At 43.4% G+C, this 22,082-nt stretch overlaps 5 protein-coding genes across 5 annotated transcripts; all 5 read left to right on the forward strand.

Moving 5' to 3' along the window:
• Window positions 1–1,208: 1,208 nt before the first annotated feature.
• LOC102245486 (keratin-associated protein 2-4-like) lies at window positions 1,209–1,703 on the forward strand. The gene is made up of 2 exons (XM_005861980.1): window positions 1,209–1,440; window positions 1,534–1,703. The coding sequence occupies exons 1-2, from the start codon at window positions 1,209–1,211 to the stop codon at window positions 1,701–1,703; spliced, it is 402 nt and encodes a 133-aa protein (XP_005862042.1).
• Window positions 1,704–5,409: 3,706 nt separating this feature from the next.
• Window positions 5,410–5,904, forward strand: LOC102253763 (keratin-associated protein 2-4-like). The gene is made up of 2 exons (XM_005861833.1): window positions 5,410–5,641; window positions 5,735–5,904. The coding sequence occupies exons 1-2, from the start codon at window positions 5,410–5,412 to the stop codon at window positions 5,902–5,904; spliced, it is 402 nt and encodes a 133-aa protein (XP_005861895.1).
• Window positions 5,905–9,310: 3,406 nt separating this feature from the next.
• Window positions 9,311–10,924, forward strand: LOC102245787 (keratin-associated protein 10-7). Its single transcript, XM_014536214.1, has one exon. It carries the CDS (start codon window positions 9,311–9,313, stop codon window positions 10,922–10,924), a length of 1,614 nt encoding a protein of 537 aa, XP_014391700.1.
• A 3,183-nt stretch (window positions 10,925–14,107) lies between these two features.
• LOC102254362 (keratin-associated protein 9-3-like) lies at window positions 14,108–14,488 on the forward strand. Its single transcript, XM_005861835.1, has one exon. The coding sequence runs from the start codon at window positions 14,108–14,110 to the stop codon at window positions 14,486–14,488; it is 381 nt and encodes a 126-aa protein (XP_005861897.1).
• A 4,407-nt stretch (window positions 14,489–18,895) lies between these two features.
• LOC102254062 (keratin-associated protein 9-3-like) lies at window positions 18,896–19,321 on the forward strand. Its single transcript, XM_005861834.2, has one exon. It carries the CDS (start codon window positions 18,911–18,913, stop codon window positions 19,319–19,321), a length of 411 nt encoding a protein of 136 aa, XP_005861896.1. The 5' UTR covers window positions 18,896–18,910.
• Window positions 19,322–22,082: the final 2,761 nt, after the last annotated feature.

Here is a 22,082-nt window from a genome sequence, read left to right on the forward strand (position 1 = left end):
ATCAAACCAAATATAATTTGGAGACAAATTCCATCTGACAGCCATCAGCATCCCTTGGACAATGTTATCTTAACCTAACTTCCAACTATACATTTATTTTCTATGCCCCCATTTTTCTAAGCCGTGGCTAAAAAAGACAAAGCTATGTTATCAGTTATCAGTTCACTTAATGCCCCTTGCCTTTTTCAGAAGCCCAACTTCATCCTTCATAAGGAACAAAACCCTTAGCCAACAAACCTAAGCATCTACTACTGAAATATAATTGATTCCTTTACAAATATTTTCAATATACTTTGAAGAACTCAATATGCGTGCTTATGTCACACGTAAAAAGCAAGGAATACCTCAATTTAAATTTTATTTCTAAAACCGTATCAGACACAAAATCAATAACATCCACATTTATTTTGGCCTTATTGTCCCATGAAGAGTTCTTCTCCTTCAATTGCTGTATCTGCCTTTGTCCTGCCTTCCTAAAATGTGTAATTACTGTGTGATCAGAAACTACTTAGGACTTATTTTTCTTTCCTTTCCCTCTCCACCCCCCAAAGAGTATGGCACTGTTTACATAGTAAGTGTCTCATGAGTCACTAAGTAATAGGCCAGCTCTAATGGCCAATAACCATGCCACTCTCGTGGTTTGGGTGGTTATTTCCATGTAAACAAGGAGAAGCAACATGTTGTTTTACTGAAGCACTGCACCATTCTTTTCATAGCAGAACTGCTACACATCTTTTATGAGCCATTTCAGTTTTTTGGTTTGGTTTTGTTTTTTTAGGAATTCTTGCCTCATTGCAAGAAATCAGGCCTGTGAATATTATAGTCTCACACTTGGTCATGGATAGTGAACAAGAGAAAACTGTGATAGGTGGCAACACTGGATTCTTCAACATGTCACATGGTCTGTAAAAGCTGGTTATTCAATGAGTAATTTTTCTAAAGCTATAAACCATCAAGTATTCATTTCAAGGAGAAAAGCAGGAAGAAAGAAAAGCATCCTTCAGTGATATTGGAATTGCTGCCTCAGCAACTGGATCCACCAATCTGGAGTTCTCATTTCAATGGGCAACCACAGCTTTAGGAAATGACCTTGTGTCCTGGCGGTTATCAGCACCAGACCAGGGTATATAAAGGGCCCTGAAGGGGTGGAAGATATTTACACCTGAGAACACCCAACTCCTCTCACCAGTCCAACTCCAGACACCACCATGACCGGCTCCTGCTGTGGCTCCACCTGCTCCAGCTGTGGGGGAGGCTGCTGCCAGCCCTGCTGCTGCCAGCCCTGCTGCTGCCGAGACCCCTGCTGCTGCCGCCCCTGCTGCTGCCAGACCACCGTGTGCCGCCCTGTGACCTGTGTGACCCGCTGCACACGCCCCATCTGTGAGCCCTGCCGCCGCCCCATCTGCTGTGACCCCTGTGGCCTGCAGGAGGGCTGCTGCCAGCCTATTGCCTGCTGCCCCATATCCTGCACGGCTGTGTTCTGTCGCCACCGTATCTGCTGTGAGCCCTGTGGCCTGCAGGAGGGTTGCTGCTGCCCCATCACCTGCTGCCCCACATCCTGCACGGCTATTGTCTGCCGCCCCTGCTGCTGGGCCTCCACCTGCTGCCAGCCCATCTGTGTGCAGGCGCCCTGCTGCCGGCCCCCCTGCTGCCAGCCTGCCCCCTGCCGCACCACCTGCAGGACCTGCCCCTGCTGCTGCTGAGCTGCCCACAGGAAACATTCCAAGTGTTCAGAAATGTACAGATTTTCCCACCCCAATGGGTCAGATGAGAGATAGTACCTTTGCAACCTACCTGCTCTTCAACAACTAACTCAACAGTAACTGTCTATCCATTTTCCATATAATTATAGAGCTCATCCTGGCCCTCCTTGAGAATCTTTAGAAAGATTCCAACTCTCATCATTTGAGTTTGTAGCTTTAAAAAAAATGAGTAAACAAAGACCAAAGTTCCTCTTGAATGAGACTCTACCCTACTGACTCATCATCATTCCTCTGTTTCAGATGGGATATTTTTCTATGAATAGATTACATTTATGCTGGTGTTTTGCATGGTAAAATAATAAAATTTTACTTCTGGGAAGCAAATGTGTTTCTCTTCATTGCTTGTTAATCTTCAAAAGCTTAGTTTTTGTTTAAGTTATAGTATGCAGAAGAACCAAAGGAAAAAGGATTTTCCATGGCCATATTTTTAGCTTTAGAAACAATTCCAATACACAGTCTGTAATTTTAATAGCAATTTAAATAATTCAGAACATCTTATGTTAAGTACCTTCATATTTCAAGCCACAGGTTTTGTGATGATGCTGAGGAAAGACTTCAGCAGGTCTCTCTGACCATGAACTTGACTCATGAATCATCGGCACATGAGGGAAGGGGGAGGAAGCCTAAATCAGAACTCTAATTCCCCGATTTAGAAACCACACAGTGATTAATGTCCCTTGGTACCTGGGAATCCCTAATAATTGAGTGCTTATGCTAGAAGGACCATATCCTAGCTTTTTCCATGGTTCCCACCAGCACCACTATGGTCAATTCCAATTTCAGTGGAGTCATTGTTGCTGGGCAGAAAGAGAGAAATGTCCCTTGGTTGGAAACATTCCAATTTAGAACTCCAAATAGTTTTACCATTAAAACAATGCTAATGCAGTTGAAATAGTGGTAACATAAATCCACATTGGATATGTTGTTAAAAACTTTGAGGCTGGCCAGGAAAACTATTATTGTGTTACTGAGAAATATGTATTGAGTTCCCAACATCTGATCTATAGGAGTTTTTTGGAATGTGCTGTCTGTATACCTGGACATATCTACTGCCCAGTGAGGGCAGTCAGGCAAGGTAAGCTTTGTGAAGGCCTAGATCTTAACTGACTTTGCTCACTACTGGATTCCCACTGACCTACACAGTATTTGGCACATAGTATATGATCAGAAATTATTTGTTGAATCATTGAATAAATTCTAAGGGTTGGAAGAGTGACTCCAACTATCTCCTCATGCTAGACATGGGCATTCTTACATTAACACAATAAGCCATCTCCAGAGGAACAGTATTTTCCTTAAAATACGGTAAAAGTTTCTCAACAGGAATTCCATTATATTAAAATATTAACATTGTCAGTTCATGCACAATGGAGTTTTCTCTTTACTAAGGGTTTAATAGTTTACCAATGAATAGGCTCACAGGTCCAATTTCCTTCTACATATTCTTAACTGCCATTTTTAAAATTCTCTAACTTCATCTGTTTTCCTTCATCCCAGAATTGTTCTTGTTAGCCTTCCAGAGACTTCCTCATCTTCCAATAATTTCTCGGATTTAGATTGCTTAATTTCCTCCCAGGGTCATCATTATTATTGGATCATGTTTGCTTCCACAGTAACTTTATGCCTGGTCAACCATGGTGGCTGGTGCAGGTCTAGGTAAGTGGCAAGGGACTGTGCGAGCAGAATGATCAAGAATAAGGCTTCACCCAGGTTCGATTCCGGTCAAGGGCATGTACCTGGGTTGCGGGCATATCCCCAGTAGGAGATGTGCAGGAGGCAGCTGATCGATGTTTCTCTCTCATCGATGTTTCTAGCTCTCTATCTCTCTCCCTTCCTCTCTGTAAAAAATCAATAAAATATATTTTTTTAAAAAAGAAAAAAAGAATAAGGCTTCAGCTGGAGCCTCAGCCGCAGACCTAGAACAGACTTCGTTGTAAAGCAAAAGGTCAGAACCAAGCAAATCCAGAAGCAGAAGCAGAAAAGTTGCTGAGTGACAAGATTCTCCTACAGGCTGTGACAGTTTGAGACAACTGAATATCACAGCTGGTTCTGTAGGCAGGAAGAAGCTCAGCATAGTACAGGGGGAGACAGTGGAGCAAGAGGTGTTGGGGTATGCACTAGGCGGGCTTGGAGACCACCTCTGGCTAGGGTCACTACCCGGGGATTTTGTCATGCTGGATTGCATCTAGTTTGTGGTTTTGTTCATAGTGCCCCATGGCTACTCAATTATGTCCAATTTTTATTACTATCGCCTTAGGAATTTTGAGAAGGCTGCCTGGGAAATCATTCCCCCAATTCCTAATATTGGTGAGACATAGAGTCCTTTCAGGTGACTAGAAAAATTAGCCATTTCACATATAACAACGATATAAAAATAAACTCACTGATAATATTCCTAAATAAAAACAGACGTTGCTTAATGACAAGAAATATGATACCCACAATTCCATTCTTCAGTTTCTTGGGCTTACAAATAATGTTCCCACAGATGTTTTTTGGAGTAAGTATTGGTATCTATACAATACTTGACCTTAGGGAAGCTACTTTTCGAGTTCTTTATGTGTAAAATGAGGACTATAATAATACCTACCTCATAGGATTGCACAAAGAATAAAGTAAATGCCTTTATTGCTTTTGCATAATGTTTGGAACAGAATTAGACTCAGTGACAGTGGCTAGCATGAAGGTTATAAATAATGAAATTCACCTTGGTATGGGAATATATAATTATGAAAATCAATGAGCATGTAATTTAAGACTAAAAAAACCAAATTCATAGGAGGGAACGGTGGTTACCATAGACTGGGTTTGAAGGGAAAGAGAAGATAATTTTTTTAAAGAAAGTACAATGGTGGTTGCCAAGTACAAGACAGTTGGTGTTTAAGGGTAGAGTTTTAGTTTACAAGATGAAAGAGTTCTGCAGATGGATGGTGGTAATGATTACACAATAATATGAATGTATTTAATGCCACTGAACTGTATACACAAAAATGGCAAAGAGAGTCAATTTTATGTCACATGGATTTTACCAAATATTTTTAAAAAATGGAATAAAAAGAAACATTGATGATAGAAGTTTATGAAGATGCATTTCTGTAGCTCCAAAACATAGACTGAAAAATTCTTCTTTTCCTGACAAACCATGACTTTAAAAACATTCCTTAGTATTTTTCTGAACTTGTTTTGCCCAGGAGGCTTAGCAGTGCAAAAGGACACTCAACTTGGGGAACCCACTTCCATGCTCAGTAAGTAACCCTAAGAGCACGACAGCTACTTTTGTGCTATCAAAACACCAATTGGTAAAAGCATCGCTAAATTATAAAGATAATTGGAGACTTTGAAGTTAATGTCATTAAGTTCAGATTTGAACCATAAATAGCAAAATATAATGAGTCTTGACTAAAAAAGGAAAACAAGCAGTCTTTTATGAGTACCTGAGCACCAAAAACAGTGTCTAAAGAATTTACTAGCCTATCAGTGCCATTTCAAAATAAATAAACAAAAACAAGGAAATAACCCTATGTCCTGGAGGTCATCAGCACCAGGCCAGGGTATATAAAGGGTCCTGAAGGGGTGGAAGACATTCACACCTGAGAACACCCAACTCCTCTCACCAGTCCAACCCAGCCCAGCCCCAGACACCACCATGACCAGCTCCTGCTGTGGCTCCACCTGCTCCGGCTGTGGGGGAGGCTGCTGCCAGCCCTGCTGCTGCCAGCCCTGCTGCTGCCGAGACCCCTGCTGCTGCCGCCCCTGCTGCTGCCAGACCACCGTGTGCCGCCCTGTGACCTGTGTGACCCGCTGCACACGCCCCATCTGCGAGCCCTGCCGCCGCCCCATCTGCTGTGACCCCTGTGGCCTGCAGGAGGGCTGCTGCCAGCCTATTGCCTGCTGCCCCATATCCTGCACGGCTGTGTTCTGTCGCCACCGTATCTGCTGTGACCCCTGTGGCCTGCAGGAGGGTTGCTGCTGCCCCATCACCTGCTGCCCCACATCCTGCACGGCTATTGTCTGCCGCCCCTGCTGCTGGGCCTCCACCTGCTGCCAGCCCATCTGTGTGCAGGCGCCCTGCTGCCGGCCCCCCTGCTGCCAGCCTGCCCCCTGCCGCACCACCTGCAGGACCTGCCCCTCCTGCTGCTGAGCAGTGCATCATCCCTAAGGCCTGTCAGTAGATGGCCGGGTCCATCCTGCTGTCCCTTACCTTCACTGCAGATCAACGTGGCTTTTCTTGAGAAGACCATTTCTCATAGAGACACTGGGGACACCTTTCCAGGCTAACTACCAAAGAAGAGCACCCTGTCTTCTCAAGATCCTGGTCTAGCTCCAAATCATGGTGTCTGTTTTCTAATAAACCTTGTGCTCACAGCATAGGAATCATGGTCTTTGTGATATTTCCTTTCAGTGGATTTCTGTCTCTCTGTTTTGACCAGTGAACTTCAAAACAAGATGCCAAATAAGCCTCTTACATTGTTTTATGCAATAATCTACGTCTGCTTAGTTTCCTTGTTATCCCTGTAAACGGCATTTATAAGGCCCAGGAGCTGATGAGGAAGGTGGACATGGCTATATTTTCATCACGTATAGAGTTACTTGTGCTCATTATTCAGACACACAAAACACCTTCCGAATGATCAGTAAGGAGGCTGCTCTTGTCTGACATATGGAGTCCCAGTCCGAAGGTTCTTTCACTGACCTGGCACCTGTTAGCACAGCATAGAAAGCCCAGTACCTTAGAGGTAAAAGGAATCTTAGGTGACACCTGGCCAATCATCTGGTTTTGAAGCTGAGGAGCAATGAGAGATTAAATAAATTCTGACTAATATAATTTTAATCCTATATAATAAAAGCCTAATATGCAAATTAACTGAACGGCAGAACGCCTGGTCGCTGTGACGCCGGGTTGCTATGACGCGTACTGACCACCAGGGAGCAGACTCTCAATGCAGGAGCTGCCCCCAGCCCACAGGCCCCAATGTGGCCAAGGCGGGTGCCAGTGGGGGGCCCCCAATCACCCCGCCGGTCGCCCCAGAGATCGGCCCTGATTGCCAGCCAGGCCTAGGGACCCTACCTGTGCATGAATTTTGTGCACCAGGCCCCCAGTGTAATTATAATCACCAAGGCTCAGAAAAGACCCAGGAGAGGCAAGCCCCCCGACAACAAGCCTTTAAGTCCGATAAGCCCTTTAGTGTAGTTCCTCTGCCCAGAGGAGCTCTCCCATCTTCTGTGACCAAGCGTAACTGCACCTGGACAATGCATTCCCTGCGATGTTAATGATCTGATTATTAATTAGAATGTTATTCACAGTGCTGACTCTTGTGGATTGTAAATCCACACCAACTCCCAAGGGCTGCTTATCTCTGAACTTTGGGCAGTAATGGCATTATATGTGTAACCAAAATCATAGAACTCATGGGAACAGAGCACAGAAAGGTGGTTGCCAGGGGCTGAGGTGTAGGAGAGATGGGGAGATGCTGGCCAAAGGACACAAACTTTCAGTTATAAGATGAGTAAGTTCGGGGATCGACATGTACAGCATACAATACAATGTAGTTAACAATACTATACTGTATACCTGAAAGTTGCTATGAAAGCAGAGCTTTGATGTTCTCACCACCACCACCACAACAAAATAATCATGTGAGGTGACGAATATGTTAATTAACCTTACTGGAGTGAACATTCTGCAACATGTATGTGTCAAGTCGTCACAATATACAACTTACTTATGCAATGTTATAGATCAATTATACCTTAATAAACCTGGGGGGAGGGAAGAGCAGAATATACATGTTTTTATCTAGGCCAGTGATGGAGAACCTATGACACGCGTGTCAGAGGTGACACGCGAACTCATTTTTTTGGTTCATTTTTCTTTGTTAAATGGCATTTAAAGATATAAAATAAATATCAAAAATATAAATCTTTTTTTACTATGGTTGCAAATATCAAAAAATTTCTATATGTGACACGGCACCAGAGTTAAGTTAGGGTTTTTCAAAATGCTGACACGCCGAGCTCAAAAGGTTCGCCATCACTGATCCAGGCCCTGGTTACTGCTTTGAAAAAATCACGTGTGTCTATGGACAAGAGAAAGAATGTGACATGTGAGTGACGCAAAGGTCTTCACTGATGAGACCGCTTGACTTCTCCCGCCTCTGTTTTCCCCAGGGGTGACTATATGTTTAGTCATTTTACATTCCTTTCAAAGTTTTGAAATTATGTTTGAAATTCCATTTAGGGAGCTTTAGCTCCTGGGGCCCAAGGCACATTCTTTTGAATAACGAGAAAGATGCTGAAGTGATCCCAAACCCTGGCTAGTGAATAATAGGAGGGGTGACACAGAAAAGTAATGAGATTGTTTCCAGGCAATTCCTCACTGCCTCTGCCTCTGCCTCCAGGAGAAGCATGTCCATCACATGTCTAGCAGAGCCATCGCAGAGCAGCTGTGTGGCCTCCCAAGGCAATGCCTCTGAATAAGGTATTGCACATGTTTGCATTGCTGGTGGGAAACCCCCATCTTGTCACTTCTTAGTCATAGCACCACGTGCAGGTAAATTAAGAAAAAGCTTCTCATGACATCATTCTTGATCACATACACAAGAAAACCAAGTATAAAGAAATGCCATATCTCTTGCCCCGCTGGTATAGCTCAGTGGTGAGCGTCAATCTATGAAACAGGAGGTCACGGTTTGATTCCCCACATGCCCAGGTTGCAGGCTTGATCTCCAGCAAGGGGCGTGAAGGAGGCAGCCGATCAATGATTCTCTCATCACTGATGTTTCTATCTCTCCCTCTCCCTTCCTCTCTGAAATAAAAAAATATATATACATATTTTTTAAAATGCCATGTCTCATGATCAGCTTTCTGTGATCAGAAGGACCAGAGATATGCACAGCATGAACTGGAGAAAAGAGATAAAAAATAGATGGCAGCCTTGGATGCTTTATTCCAATACTTACGTGGTTTACAAAAACAAAGTTTTGCACTTCCCATACAAGTATATGAGCTGAAGTCTTATTCAAAGTACATATACATTCCATTATAGCAAGTAATATGTAGTTCCAAGGAAGGACATGTGCAATACCTGTGTGATTAACATGAAGGCTTTTCAGAGAGCTCTTGAGGGTCAAGGTTAGGATCTAGTCATTGTTCTATACACCCCTATATTACGTTTAATTTCTTTTAAAAATTACAATTCCTACAGAGCCATTTGTCCAGGATTCATCAGGCGCTATCTACTCAAAATGAGCATCAAGAGTTGCTATCACCTGAAACGACTGTGACTGTTTAAATTTTGATGATAAACAGCATGAATATACCAATATTTAATGTACAAAAATAGTTCTTTAATGAGATCATGAGTCTGTCATGAGCAATGCAACCATTAGTCAAAACAACTTCTACTTAATTGGCCAAAAGATAAACAAGAGGGGTCATCAGCACCAGGCCAGGGTATATAAAGGACCCCGCAGGGGAGGAAGACATTCACACCTGAGAACACCCTACTCCTCTCACCAGTCCAACCCAGCCCAGCCCCAGACACCACCATGACCAGCTCCTGCTGTGGCTCCACCTGCTCCGGCTGTGGGGGAGGCTGCTGCCAGCCCTGCTGCTGCCAGCCCTGCTGCTGCCGAGACCCCTGCTGCTGCCGCCCCTGCTGCTGCCAGACCACCGTGTGCCGCCCTGTGACCTGTGTGACCCGCTGCACACGCCCCATCTGTGAGCCCTGCCGCCGCCCCATCTGCTGTGACCCCTGTGGCCTGCAGGAGGGCTGCTGCCAGCCTATTGCCTGCTGCCCCATATCCTGCACGGCTGTGTTCTGTCGCCACCGTATCTGCTGTGACCCCTGTGGCCTGCAGGAGGGCTGCTGCCAGCCTATTGCCTGCTGCCCCATATCCTGCACGGCTGTGTTCTGTCGCCACCGTATCTGCTGTGACCCCTGTGGCCTGCAGGAGGGCTGCTGCCAGCCTATTGCCTGCTGCCCCATATCCTGCACGGCTGTGTTCTGTCGCCACCGTATCTGCTGTGACCCCTGTGGCCTGCAGGAGGGCTGCTGCCAGCCTATTGCCTGCTGCCCCATATCCTGCACGGCTGTGTTCTGTCGCCACCGTATCTGCTGTGACCCCTGTGGCCTGCAGGAGGGCTGCTGCCAGCCTATTGCCTGCTGCCCCATATCCTGCACGGCTGTGTTCTGTCGCCACCGTATCTGCTGTGACCCCTGTGGCCTGCAGGAGGGCTGCTGCCAGCCTATTGCCTGCTGCCCCATATCCTGCACGGCTGTGTTCTGTCGCCACCGTATCTGCTGTGACCCCTGTGGCCTGCAGGAGGGCTGCTGCCAGCCTATTGCCTGCTGCCCCATATCCTGCACGGCTGTGTTCTGTCGCCACCGTATCTGCTGTGACCCCTGTGGCCTGCAGGAGGGCTGCTGCCAGCCTATTGCCTGCTGCCCCATATCCTGCACGGCTGTGTTCTGTCGCCACCGTATCTGCTGTGACCCCTGTGGCCTGCAGGAGGGCTGCTGCCAGCCTATTGCCTGCTGCCCCATATCCTGCACGGCTGTGTTCTGTCGCCACCGTATCTGCTGTGACCCCTGTGGCCTGCAGGAGGGCTGCTGCCAGCCTATTGCCTGCTGCCCCATATCCTGCACGGCTGTGTTCTGTCGCCACCGTATCTGCTGTGACCCCTGTGGCCTGCAGGAGGGCTGCTGCCAGCCTATTGCCTGCTGCCCCATATCCTGCACGGCTGTGTTCTGTCGCCACCGTATCTGCTGTGACCCCTGTGGCCTGCAGGAGGGCTGCTGCCAGCCTATTGCCTGCTGCCCCATATCCTGCACGGCTGTGTTCTGTCGCCACCGTATCTGCTGTGACCCCTGTGGCCTGCAGGAGGGCTGCTGCCAGCCTATTGCCTGCTGCCCCATATCCTGCACGGCTGTGTTCTGTCGCCACCGTATCTGCTGTGAGCCCTGTGGCCTGCAGGAGGGTTGCTGCTGCCCCATCACCTGCTGCCCCACATCCTGCACGGCTATTGTCTGCCGCCCCTGCTGCTGGGCCTCCACCTGCTGCCAGCCCATCTGTGTGCAGGCGCCCTGCTGCCGGCCCCCCTGCTGCCAGCCTGCCCCCTGCCGCACCACCTGCACGACCTGCCCCTCCTGCTGCTGCTGAGCTGCCTAGAGCAAGCAATCAACCTTCCCTACCCAACAAAACTCCTGCCCTGAGCCATTAAGACCTCAAGTCAGCCAGAAGTTGCATGGAGATCCAAACTCGAATATTAAGATTTGGGCTGTTCTCAAGTCTTTCTATTAGTAGCAACTTCTTTCTTTCCATCCTAGATCTCAGGTCTTTCTGGCATGTTTGGTTTCTAATAAACTTCTCTTCTTTGGCCTAGCAATCACGGCTTTGGTTTTACTTATTCATTCTAATTTTGTTCATTAAATTTTAATAAATGTGCTGATTGACTACCATCTGCAAGTTACACACGGTATGGTATATAATAGAAAGTAAAATTGACTTTAAAATGTTCCCCTCTTCAAGAAAGTTCCAGAAAGGTGAATCAAATTAATAATCACTCAACTAAAAATTAGAATATGAAAAAAAAAAAACAAAGTACAACACCCTGTTTGGTATCAACAAGAAGTCACTATTGGAGAACAAGAAAGACTGGAAGGAGAACCCAGCATTTTATAAGTGTTAAGATTTTGGGGTACAGTTCTAAGGGAAGATGGCATTCTCAACTATGGAAACAGTATGCACAAAGGTATAGACAGGTTGTTCACAGGAGAGTTGCCTGGGAGCACTGGATATATGTAGACTAACAGTGGAAGGTAAATTTGGATAATTTGTGTGCTTTGAATATTAACCAAATGAGTACACCCTTAGGGCAGTAAGCACTAAGGAGCTGTTGAAAGCCTTGAGGCAGGGGAATGGCACGACAGGAGTTTGACGTTGGGGCAGTTCCTATGGTCACTGCTTATAAAAACAGAAGACCACAGGCTATACATATGATGACTATACAGGAACAAATTGAGAGCTGAACTAAGATGATGGCAACAGAATAAAGAAGACAAAGAGGATGGCAGACCTAGAAACTCTTAGCTAGTCTCAATGTGGGAAATAAGAAACAATTAGGAAGCAAATGTGATTTATTGCAGTTCTAGAGGGAACTCTTTTGATCAGCAGACACCTGAAAGAATGTTAACATATTTATGCTCATTTACTGTGTGTTTAAAATCACTACTCCACCATGTATTTTGCCTTCCAGTAATATTCACATTCTTGAGCTATTGTAAAATATTTTTAAAACAGAAGACAACGAATTTTACTAACTCTAATTCTGGACAGCAGCAGAAAATAAAATGAACAGATTTAGAAGGGAAAGATAAGCGTTTTATACCCAGCTCTTCTGGCTATGTACTGCTTATGTGAATGTGGCTACGTACTGGCTATGTGAATGTAGCAAGTCAATAACCTCTCCAAAATGCAGCCATTCCTAGACTCAATGGTATTTTAACATCAACTGGTGTTCAGAGGGAATTAAAAGTAGTTCATAACATTAGCACCAATGTCCCAATTTAGAACTTTGAGATTAAATGGGTCTCTATTTGACTCTTTTCCTTGATTAATCCTTCCTATCAATACTATACTGATTTGTGCACTAGAGAAAAATGTGAGGCAAGCAGATTAGGTTTTGCTTTCTACATAACCTTTTAGTACCTCATACATAATAGGATTTAATAAACATGTGCTATTTATAAAAAGAATGATGTCAGTTTCTGTACCTATAAAATTAAATGGTTGAACATGATTTATTAAGGTTTTGATCTCTAATATGTAATGATTCCATTTAACCATTTTCAACTTCATACCTACAGTCATGGTTATCATGACATGAACATCTTTATTGACACTGGCATGAATCACTTTTTAATTCTATCCTTGTACTAACCAATACCTTTACCCCATAAAAGCTAACTATGTACTTCTACTCATGATTGGAAGGAAGGAATAAGCCTGCCATAAGTAGCAACACTATGTTCTTTTGGCCATAACTTTTTTTCATTTCTCCCCCTGTAACCATAAACATCATTTTTTTTTTCTTTTAGCAACTACCAGGAATTGTTTCCATTTTACTTTGCACATATTAAACAATATTTGATCATCCAATTCCTGTCCTGCCTTATAAGCACTGTGATCCAGAAAAAGTATTTCCAAGTTCCTGCTATTTCTTTTATTGGTTCGCCCTTATAAATTAAATTGTTTTGCTCTTTGGTCTGATATTCTTCCATAAGACACAAGGTGTAGCTGAATAAAATGGCATAAACTGACATGAATCCCACCTCTGAGAAATCAATACTATCCAGATAAACTGTATAGCAATGATTTTTATGTTTCATAGAAATATAAATTACACTTAAAAATTTTTGTGATTTTTTTCCTAATTACTAGATATGAATTTTAGCCCTTATTTTAAATTTTTGATAACAAAATATCCATAGTAAATTGGAATGGAACAGGTTTTGTTCCATATATCCTCCTGAGTGATAAATATTTCCTCAAGGCTGAAGTTCAGGAGAGAGCATAGAAATTGGAAAGATCCAATTTCTAGAAAGATCTATGAATTTCTATGAAGTGGAGTTTATCAGAGTTTCTATGTGGGTGATTGTAGAGACTGACATCTTATTACTCTAAACAAATATAAAGACAGCCTTACATAGCCCGGCCAGCATGGCTCAGTGGCTGTGCATCGACCTATGAATTAGGAGGTCACAGTTCGATTCCCAGTCAGGACACATGGCTGGGATTGCAGGCTCAATCCCCACTGCGGGACATGCAGGAGGCAGCCGATCAATGATTCTGTCTCACCATTGATGTTTCTATCTCTCTCTCCCTCTCCTTTCCTCTCTGAAATTAATTAAAAATATATATTTAGGGGGGAAAAAAGATAGCCTTACACAAAGGCAACGGTTAACAATAACAGTCAACGGCTAAATTTTTTTTTTCCTGAAGACTTGAGTTTTGGTGAATGAGAGTCACTTTGTCAAGTAATAATTACAGCATTGTTTGGAAACAAAACAAAACAAAAAAACAACTCTACCAAGGTCCACTGGACACATTTGGTGAGTACTACCAGCTCAGCAATAAGGAAAACCAATTTGAACATATATTTAAAATAACTCAGTATTTGAATAATCAGAGGGCCCTGGGAAAGCTTGTTTGAAGAGTAACAAGATAAAAATGCTATCCATGACACAGAACTGGCCAAAGCCTATAAAAGGCCCCAGTGGAACAAGCAGCCTTAACTCAGAAACTCCTCCGAACAACCCATCTCTCAACCCAACTCCTGACACCATGGCCTGCTGTCAAACTAGCTTCTGTGGATTTCCCAGCTGCTCCTGTGGGACCTGTGGCCCCAGCTGCTGCCAGCCAACCTGCTGCCAGACCAGCTGCTGCCAGCCAACCTGCTGCCAGACCAGCTGCTGTGGGACCGGCTGTGGCACTGGCTGTGGCCAGGATTGTGGCTGTGGAGGTGTGAGCTGCCGCACCAGGTGGTGCCGCCCTGACTGCCGCGTGGAGGACACCTGCCTGCCCCCCTGCTGTGTGGTGAGCTGCACACCCCCAACCTGCTGCCAGCTGCACCATGCCCAGCAGGCCGCCTGCCGCCCATCCTACTGTGGACAGTCCTGCTGCCGCCCAGCCTGCTGCTGCTACTGCTGTGAGCCCACCTGCTGAAAAACCTCCTTCTGATGGGAATCCTGAGAAAATGGCACATCCAAACTAACCAATGTTAGAGTCTCAACAAACTTCTGAACTCTAAATACTCATAACCCAGCTTGCAACCTCTTGTCACGAAGCTGCATAATTTCCCTAAGATGTAAAGTAATGTATAACAGAAGACCAAAGTATTTCATAGACCTGGATATCAACCGGAGTCCTACAATCTGAAAAGAGGGCATGATGGATTACCATCAATATCTCCTGAAATATTTCAACAGCTCATTGGGTTTGGAATTTAATAAAAATTTTCATTCTTCAGTGATGAAGTCATTGTTGAAGAGTTCTTTTCTTTTAAACTTGTTATTGATACTGGGATTTTCAAATATCTCAATAAATGTGGCATAGCACTGTGGGTTTTCATTACTATGCCTTCAATAATGGTCTTTTAAAAGGTGGGTTTTCTTTGTTTTGCCATTAAGTGGTCCAATATTCTGCAGCCAAAATATATGATTAAAAGAATTTCACCTCAATGTTTTAAAAAGTCAAAGAGATAGAATTCTCCACTAGCACAACATTACAAGAATTACGCAGCTTGTTGAGCCTACAGCTCTTTGTGTGAAGAATAAGGTTCTCCTTCCTCTAAGTCAGCGGTTCTCAACCTGTGGGTCGCGACCCCTTTGGCGGTCGAATGACCCTTTCACAGGGGTCACCTAAGACCATCCTGCATATCAGATATTTACATTACGATTCATAACAGTAGCAACATTACAGTTATGAAGTAGCAACGAAAATAATTTTATGGTTGGGTCACAACATGAGGAACTGTATTTAAAGGGCCAGAAGGTTGAGAACCACTGCTCTAAGTGAACATAACACCCCATCAGGGCACAACCTACACATGCATATACAACACCTCTATTCCCTCCTCTACCACTCTCCTGTCTCCCATCACGTTGGGATGATTTAGACTAGATGCATCTTTTACTTACAATGGCTTCAACTCAGAAACACCAAAATGAGCCAGGTTGGAATTCAGGAGAAAAGAGAAAAATCTAATTACATGATTTAGGATAAAAAGTTGAGTGTGTTCATTTGTTTGGTGCATCAACCATGTCTTACCTCTCAGGCATTTAAGGATGGCAGCTGCAGCTGATGCAGAGAACTGATTAAATGGAGCTTAAGAAATTGAAAGAATAACCAAAACTTATAACTAGAAAATGGAACCCTGACATCTTAAAGAAAAATAATTCAATATATTAGTATCTATAAAAATTTGAGAATAACATCCTCTCTTCTTATAGTTCTGGAATTCTCTGGGCACCATAACTTAAATGAAATAATTAAAATCAAAAGGAACGGGCATAATAATTTTAAAAAGCTTTAAGTGTAAGCTGGTATTCCCCTCCCCCCAAAAAAAGACCAGCAATAGAGTATCCAGCATTGAAACAGAATAGAAAATCTACACAGGGGAGACCACAAATGATTAAACTTCTTACTCTATTTGTATGAGAACCAATCAGGAATCGATGGATGTAAGTGGTAAGACAAAAATCCTGATTTTCTTTCTTTATTAGGAAATGTAAGGGAATGTTCAGATTAGTCTTCATTCTGTGGCAGAGAGGTAAAATTGTCAAATTTTAAGCATCATACATTATGTGATGGTTAATTTTATGTCTCAAGTTGATTGGGCTAAGGGATAAGCAGATAACGTTATTTCTGGGTGTGCCTGTGAGGGCGTTTTCAGAAGAGATTAGCATTTGGCCTGCAGACTGAGTAAAAAAGATGAACCACCCTCACCAACACAGCCAGTCATCAATTAATCCACTGAGGGCCCAAATAAAACAAAAAAGGCAGAAGGGCAAATTTGCTCTCTTACTCGAGTTGGGACATCTGTCTTCTTCTGCCCTCAGATCAGTGCTCCTAGTGGGACTTCTCAGCCTCCATAGTTGTATGAGCCAATCCCGCATAATAAATACATATATTTTCACTAATATGTACAGGGGTGGGCAAAAGTAGGTTTACAGTTGTTCATATGGAAAAAGACATTCCAGTTATGATTACTATAATAGCTTTATTAACTCAAAAAAATGTCACTCACAACCTGCTTTTGCCCACTCCTAAATTTATGTATCTTGTTGGTTCTCTTTCCCTGGAGAATCCTGACTAAAACATCTTATTCTTAATAATTCTCTAAGGGCAACTAAGGATTAGCAACATGAAAACTGAGTTAAATTTTGCAGTGAGAAAGGTGTTGAAAGCAATGCCATGGTAGAGAAGCACAGAAATGGAAATATAATATATAATGCTACTCTGTCGCCAGTGCCCTTGTCAATATGAATTTTAACTCTTCAAACATCTGAAATGTGTGCAAGGGAAGGTAAATCATTTTAGTATCAAAGATTCCGCTAAATTTAGGTATAAATTAGCTCCTGAGATGGTAGTAACGAGAAATCCACATATTTAAAACATCCAACGTGGAAATATTAGCTAATCAAAGAATCAGTTATACAAATTTGCTAAAGGAGAAGAAGCAAAAATATTCACAAAGAACCATACCTTTCAATTCACATTTGATGTGGAATTTGAAAATGTCTTAATTCACCTGGGAAGAGTTATGATCTGAATTCAAAGCTGTCATTTCTAGAGAAACAGAACTAACACTTGCCATTTTGATTCAAACCCCCTATGTGGCACTGGATTTGTCTCTAGCAACTACAGTAAACTGCATACTCTAGGTCTAATACACCACAGTACGCCACATACTCCAGTTTTAATATATTAAGAGTGTGATTTTTATGCAGTTAAGAGCATTTATTCTCAGCACAGAAAAAAATTGTAACTATGTGTGGTGATGGATCTTAACTTACTATGGTGATCATTTCACAATATATACATACTAGAGGCCTGGTGCACGAATTCGTGCACGGGTGGGGTCTGGCCAGCCCACCCCAATCAGGCTGATCAGGCCTAGCCGGCCTGGGGGAGGAACCATGGGTGGTTGGCCAGCCAGCCCCTCCCCCTGGTTGAACTCCCACTCAAGGGGACAATTTGCATATTAGCATTTTATTATATAGGATATCAAATCATCATGTTGTACACTTAAAACTAATACAATATTATATGTCAATCATATCTCAATTTTAAGAAAAGAACAATTAAATCTACAGAAGAGCCTAAAATTAAAGATTGGATGAAGTCACAAGTCACGTTAACTCTTTCAGCACTGAAGATTTTCTTGAAGTATACCTATTATATAGTTTTTAAAAATAAAATCTCCTGCCCAGATGGCGTGGCTCAGTGGTTGTGCATTGACCTATGACCCAGGACGTCACAGTTTGATTCCTGGTCAGGGCATATGCCCGGATTGTGGGCTTGATCCCCTGTAGAGGGTGTGCAGGGGGCTGCTGATCAATGATTCTCTCTCATCATTGATATTTCTATCACTCCCTCCATCCCCCTTCCTTTCTGAAATCAATAAAAAAAGTTAAATTAAATAAAATCTCCAGAGAAATCTCTAATCGCAGAGTTATTACTCATGCTAAACTGTCTTTCCTCCCTCTACTCTCCAAAAGCCTGTAAGAAATAGGGCAAATTTCCATTGGTTTTCCCTAGAACACCTGCTTACATGGAAAAGACTGTAATGATTGAAAGTTTAGTCTGGAGTTAGATGGCATGGTTCAAATTTTAGATTCACCATTTGTTAGTGTGAACTTGGGTGAATGACTTAAATCTGTTTGTGGCTCACTGTCCTCATAGAAATGGTATAAAAGCAATGATACCTACCCTGTAGGGTTGCTGTGAAAATTAAATGAATTGATGCAAGCAAAGTACTCAGAACTGTTTGGACACATAAGTGTTTCAAAAATGTTTTCAGTACCAACTCATCCATATTTCCCAGCCCCCGATGAAAGCATCCCGTTCTGGCCGCTGAATCACTCTGCTGCTCTGGCAAAGTGAAGAAAAGAAAGGGTAGGGAAGGGGCAGCTGTCGACATTGGAGGCCACGTGGCTGAGCATCAAACTGTCATGTGAGACCCAAGAGCTCAATTATTAGGGTCAACATTGAGTAATATTGACACTCCTTAAAGGTGAGGCATCAGCCAATTATTCTTTGGGCAATGAGCAGATTGTAACGAATATGAGAAATTAGGGGTTATGTACTCAGTGAACGCTAATGACTACTGGGCCATGGTAAAGAATACTAATTGAAGACCAAATAAAATAAACCTTTAAAGGCTTTCAGAAGGTTGCACAAATAACTCAGGGACAGGGCAATTATCATTCAGAAACAAGTTATTTAAACACAAACAAGGAAGAGACTTTGGGAATTATGTAAATAATAGCTGGCCAAGGCTTATATAAGGCCCAATGTAGAAGCTATCACCAAACCTAAAAAATTTCTCCAAGCAACCCACCTCTCAATCCAACTCCTGACACCATGGCCTGCTGTCAAACTAGCTTCTGTGGATTTCCCAGCTGCTCCTGTGGGACCTGTGGCCCCAGCTGCTGCCAGCCAACCTGCTGCCAGACCAGCTGTTGCCAGCCAACCTGCTGCCAGACCAGCTGCTGCCAGCCAACCTGCTGCCAGACCAGCTGCTGTGGGACCGGCTGTGGCACTGGCTGTGGCCAGGATTGTGGCTGTGGAGGTGTGAGCTGCCGCACCAGGTGGTGCCGCCCTGACTGCCGCGTGGAGGACACCTGCCTGCCCCCCTGCTGTGTGGTGAGCTGCACACCCCCAACCTGCTGCCAGCTGCACCATGCCCAGGCTGCCTGCTGCCGCCCATCCTACTGTGGACAGTCCTGCTGCCGCCCAGCCTGCTGCTGCTACTGCTGTGAGCCCACCTGCTAAAAAGCCAAGTTAATGATTTTCAACCTGAAGTTTCAACTTCCAACTCAATCCATGAACTAATTATTTCTTCAACCATTCCTGGACCACTAACAAGTTCTGGAACTTTTATTTGACTTTTGTTGTGGGAGTTAGCAAATACTTGAGCCTCGCAGACCTGATCTCCCGACTGAGGCTGCCAAAATACAAATTTGACTCAAGAAATGGGAAAACCAATTTGCATTGGGCTTGACCTTCAGCAAGTATTCGATCCCACACTCCAGGACTCAGTGCTGCCAAAGCCTGGGAAGAACTATCTATACTTCTCAGACGCGTTCACCTCCTCTACTCTACCATCCTTCAAACTGCACTTCCCATAAAAGAGGAATACTATACTAAGGCCTAATAAATTACATTTATTTGGTGCAGCAGACATATCTCTTGTTCTTCATTGAGTGTACTCATGATGTACTGGTATATTTCATAGAAAGTTATGCAAAATATTTTAATCTGGTTTTGCTACCCCACACTGCTCTTCTTACACAATGTTAGGAAAATTTTTGATGAGATCCAATGGAGGTTAATTCCCATAAAAACATCCAGAAAAGGCAGTTCTAGGGCCTCAGAAATGGCACAGCTCTATGACCAAGTCCTGACCTCACACAGTGCTTTCACAACCAGAAAGCTACAGAAGCCAGGACCTCTGAATCTAGCGCCAGAATATGAGTCATTTTTTTCACATCTGTTAAAGGAATGCTCTTTCAGGCAATCTTCAAACACTGGTAATGTATGCTAGTAAATCCCACTCTTCCATTTACATGTGGTCTTGCAGAATAAAGCAAGAGAACTACAAGTTGGGGAAATATGCTTTTAACTAGATGGAGATTTTTACTCCAAAAACTTTTCTTCCCTAATTTTTAAACTGAAAGTGAGGATAACAAAGATTTTGCTCTATTTTTAGAATCAACATATTGTACATTGGCTTAAAATGAACGCTTAACAAAAATACATATGTATTATACACATACATGCATTTATATATAATACATATATACAATGAATTTAAACACAAGTATCGCAGAATATTTCACAAATTTTTGGGAAAGGATCAGGATTAATTCATGGTTTCTTGGGATTAGAACTGGATGAGACTGAAGGTATTCTTTTTTATTAAGAACTAGAGGCCTGATGCACAAAAATTCGTGCCCTGGAGGTGGGGTGTCCCTCAGCCCAGTCTACCCCCTCTCACAGTCCGGGAGCCCTCAGGGGATGTCCTACTGACAGCTTAGGCCCGCTCCCCGTGGGGAGCGGGTCTAAGCGGCAGTCTGGCCTCCCTCTGTGGGAGGTGACCCAGCCAATCAAGGGAAGGTGCCGCCCCCATCACCCCGCTGCTGCTGCTGCTGCCACTGCCAGCCGCTGCGGCTGTGCCGGCCCTCCTCAGCCCTCACAACCACTGTGGCTTTGTCGGGAAGGATGTCCAGTCTATCCAGTCTAATTACCCTTTTATTACCCTTTTATTAGTATAGATATTACTTTGGCCCTGACTGGGTGGCTCAGTTGGTTGGAATGTTGTCCTGTACACCAAGAGGTTTCAAGTTCAATTCCCAATCAGGGCACATACCTAGGCTGCAGGTTCAATTGCCCATCGGGTTGCATATGGGAGGTACCAAATGATGTTTCTTCCTCTTTCTCTCCCTCCCTCCCTCTCTCTCTCTCTCTCTCCCCTCCTCTCTATCTAAAATTAATAAACATAGCCTCGGGTGAGGATAAAAAATAAAGAATGTTACTTTGGTTAAAATTCCAATGCTTTATTCATTTATAGGCTAATAAAAATCAAGTAACTAGAAAGCATGAATAAAGAATAACATGTAAGCAAAGAATCACTTACCCTGACGCAGCACCTAGAAACCTAATCCAATCCAGAAAACACCCCTTCCAGAAAGGAAGACAATAAACAAACAAATAAATAAATAAACAAACAAACAAACAGACAAGTGACTTTGGTAGGAGGCAAATTTGGACGTTTATCATTACCATACACTGCTCATCATTCATTCCCTCTTTAATTCAGCAAGTGCATACAGAGCATGGACATGCAGATGGTGCAGAAGGTACTATCTAGGAAACCAAGGCGAACCAGACATGGGCAGATCATGCCCTTAAGGAACCAATGATCTGGTGGAGCAATAGCACAATTTTCACCCTGAAGGTGTCTGAGAAAGCATCTCATCTTACAGATGAACAAACCAATGCTCAGAGGGACTAAGTGACTTTTCTGAGGTTCAGTCACTTAATGGTAGAACCAGTTTGAGAAGCCTCTTTGGTTGAATTAATTTCTCAGTTAAGAGTTCAGTTCCCTACATCATGTGACCATCTCTAATCACCTAACTCTGGACTTGTTTAAAGTTACTTTCAGCTTAAAATTCTATGAATTTTTTAAAATTCAAAAAGCACAAACTAAAAACAATTGAGATTTTATCAGTAGGGGATGACTGAAGAGAGTGTGGTGTGATCATACTCAGGAATACCACATAGCTATTTAAAAGCAATAATAGTATGTACAGGATAGGTCAACAAGTTGGATAATCTGGATGAAATGGGTAATTTCTATCGAAACTGAATCATGGAAATATAGAAATCTGAACAGAGTTATCGCTAAGAAGGAGACTGAATCAGTAATAAACAACCTCCTAAAAGAGAAAATCCCAGTATCAGATGGCTTTATTGATGAATTCTACCAAACACTTAAAGAAAATGAAAGAAGGGGAAACACTTCCAAACTCAT

The sequence above is a fragment of the Myotis brandtii genome, unplaced genomic scaffold (assembly GCF_000412655.1).
Source record: "Myotis brandtii unplaced genomic scaffold, ASM41265v1 scaffold157, whole genome shotgun sequence".
Classification (NCBI taxonomy): Eukaryota; Metazoa; Chordata; class Mammalia; order Chiroptera; family Vespertilionidae; genus Myotis; species Myotis brandtii.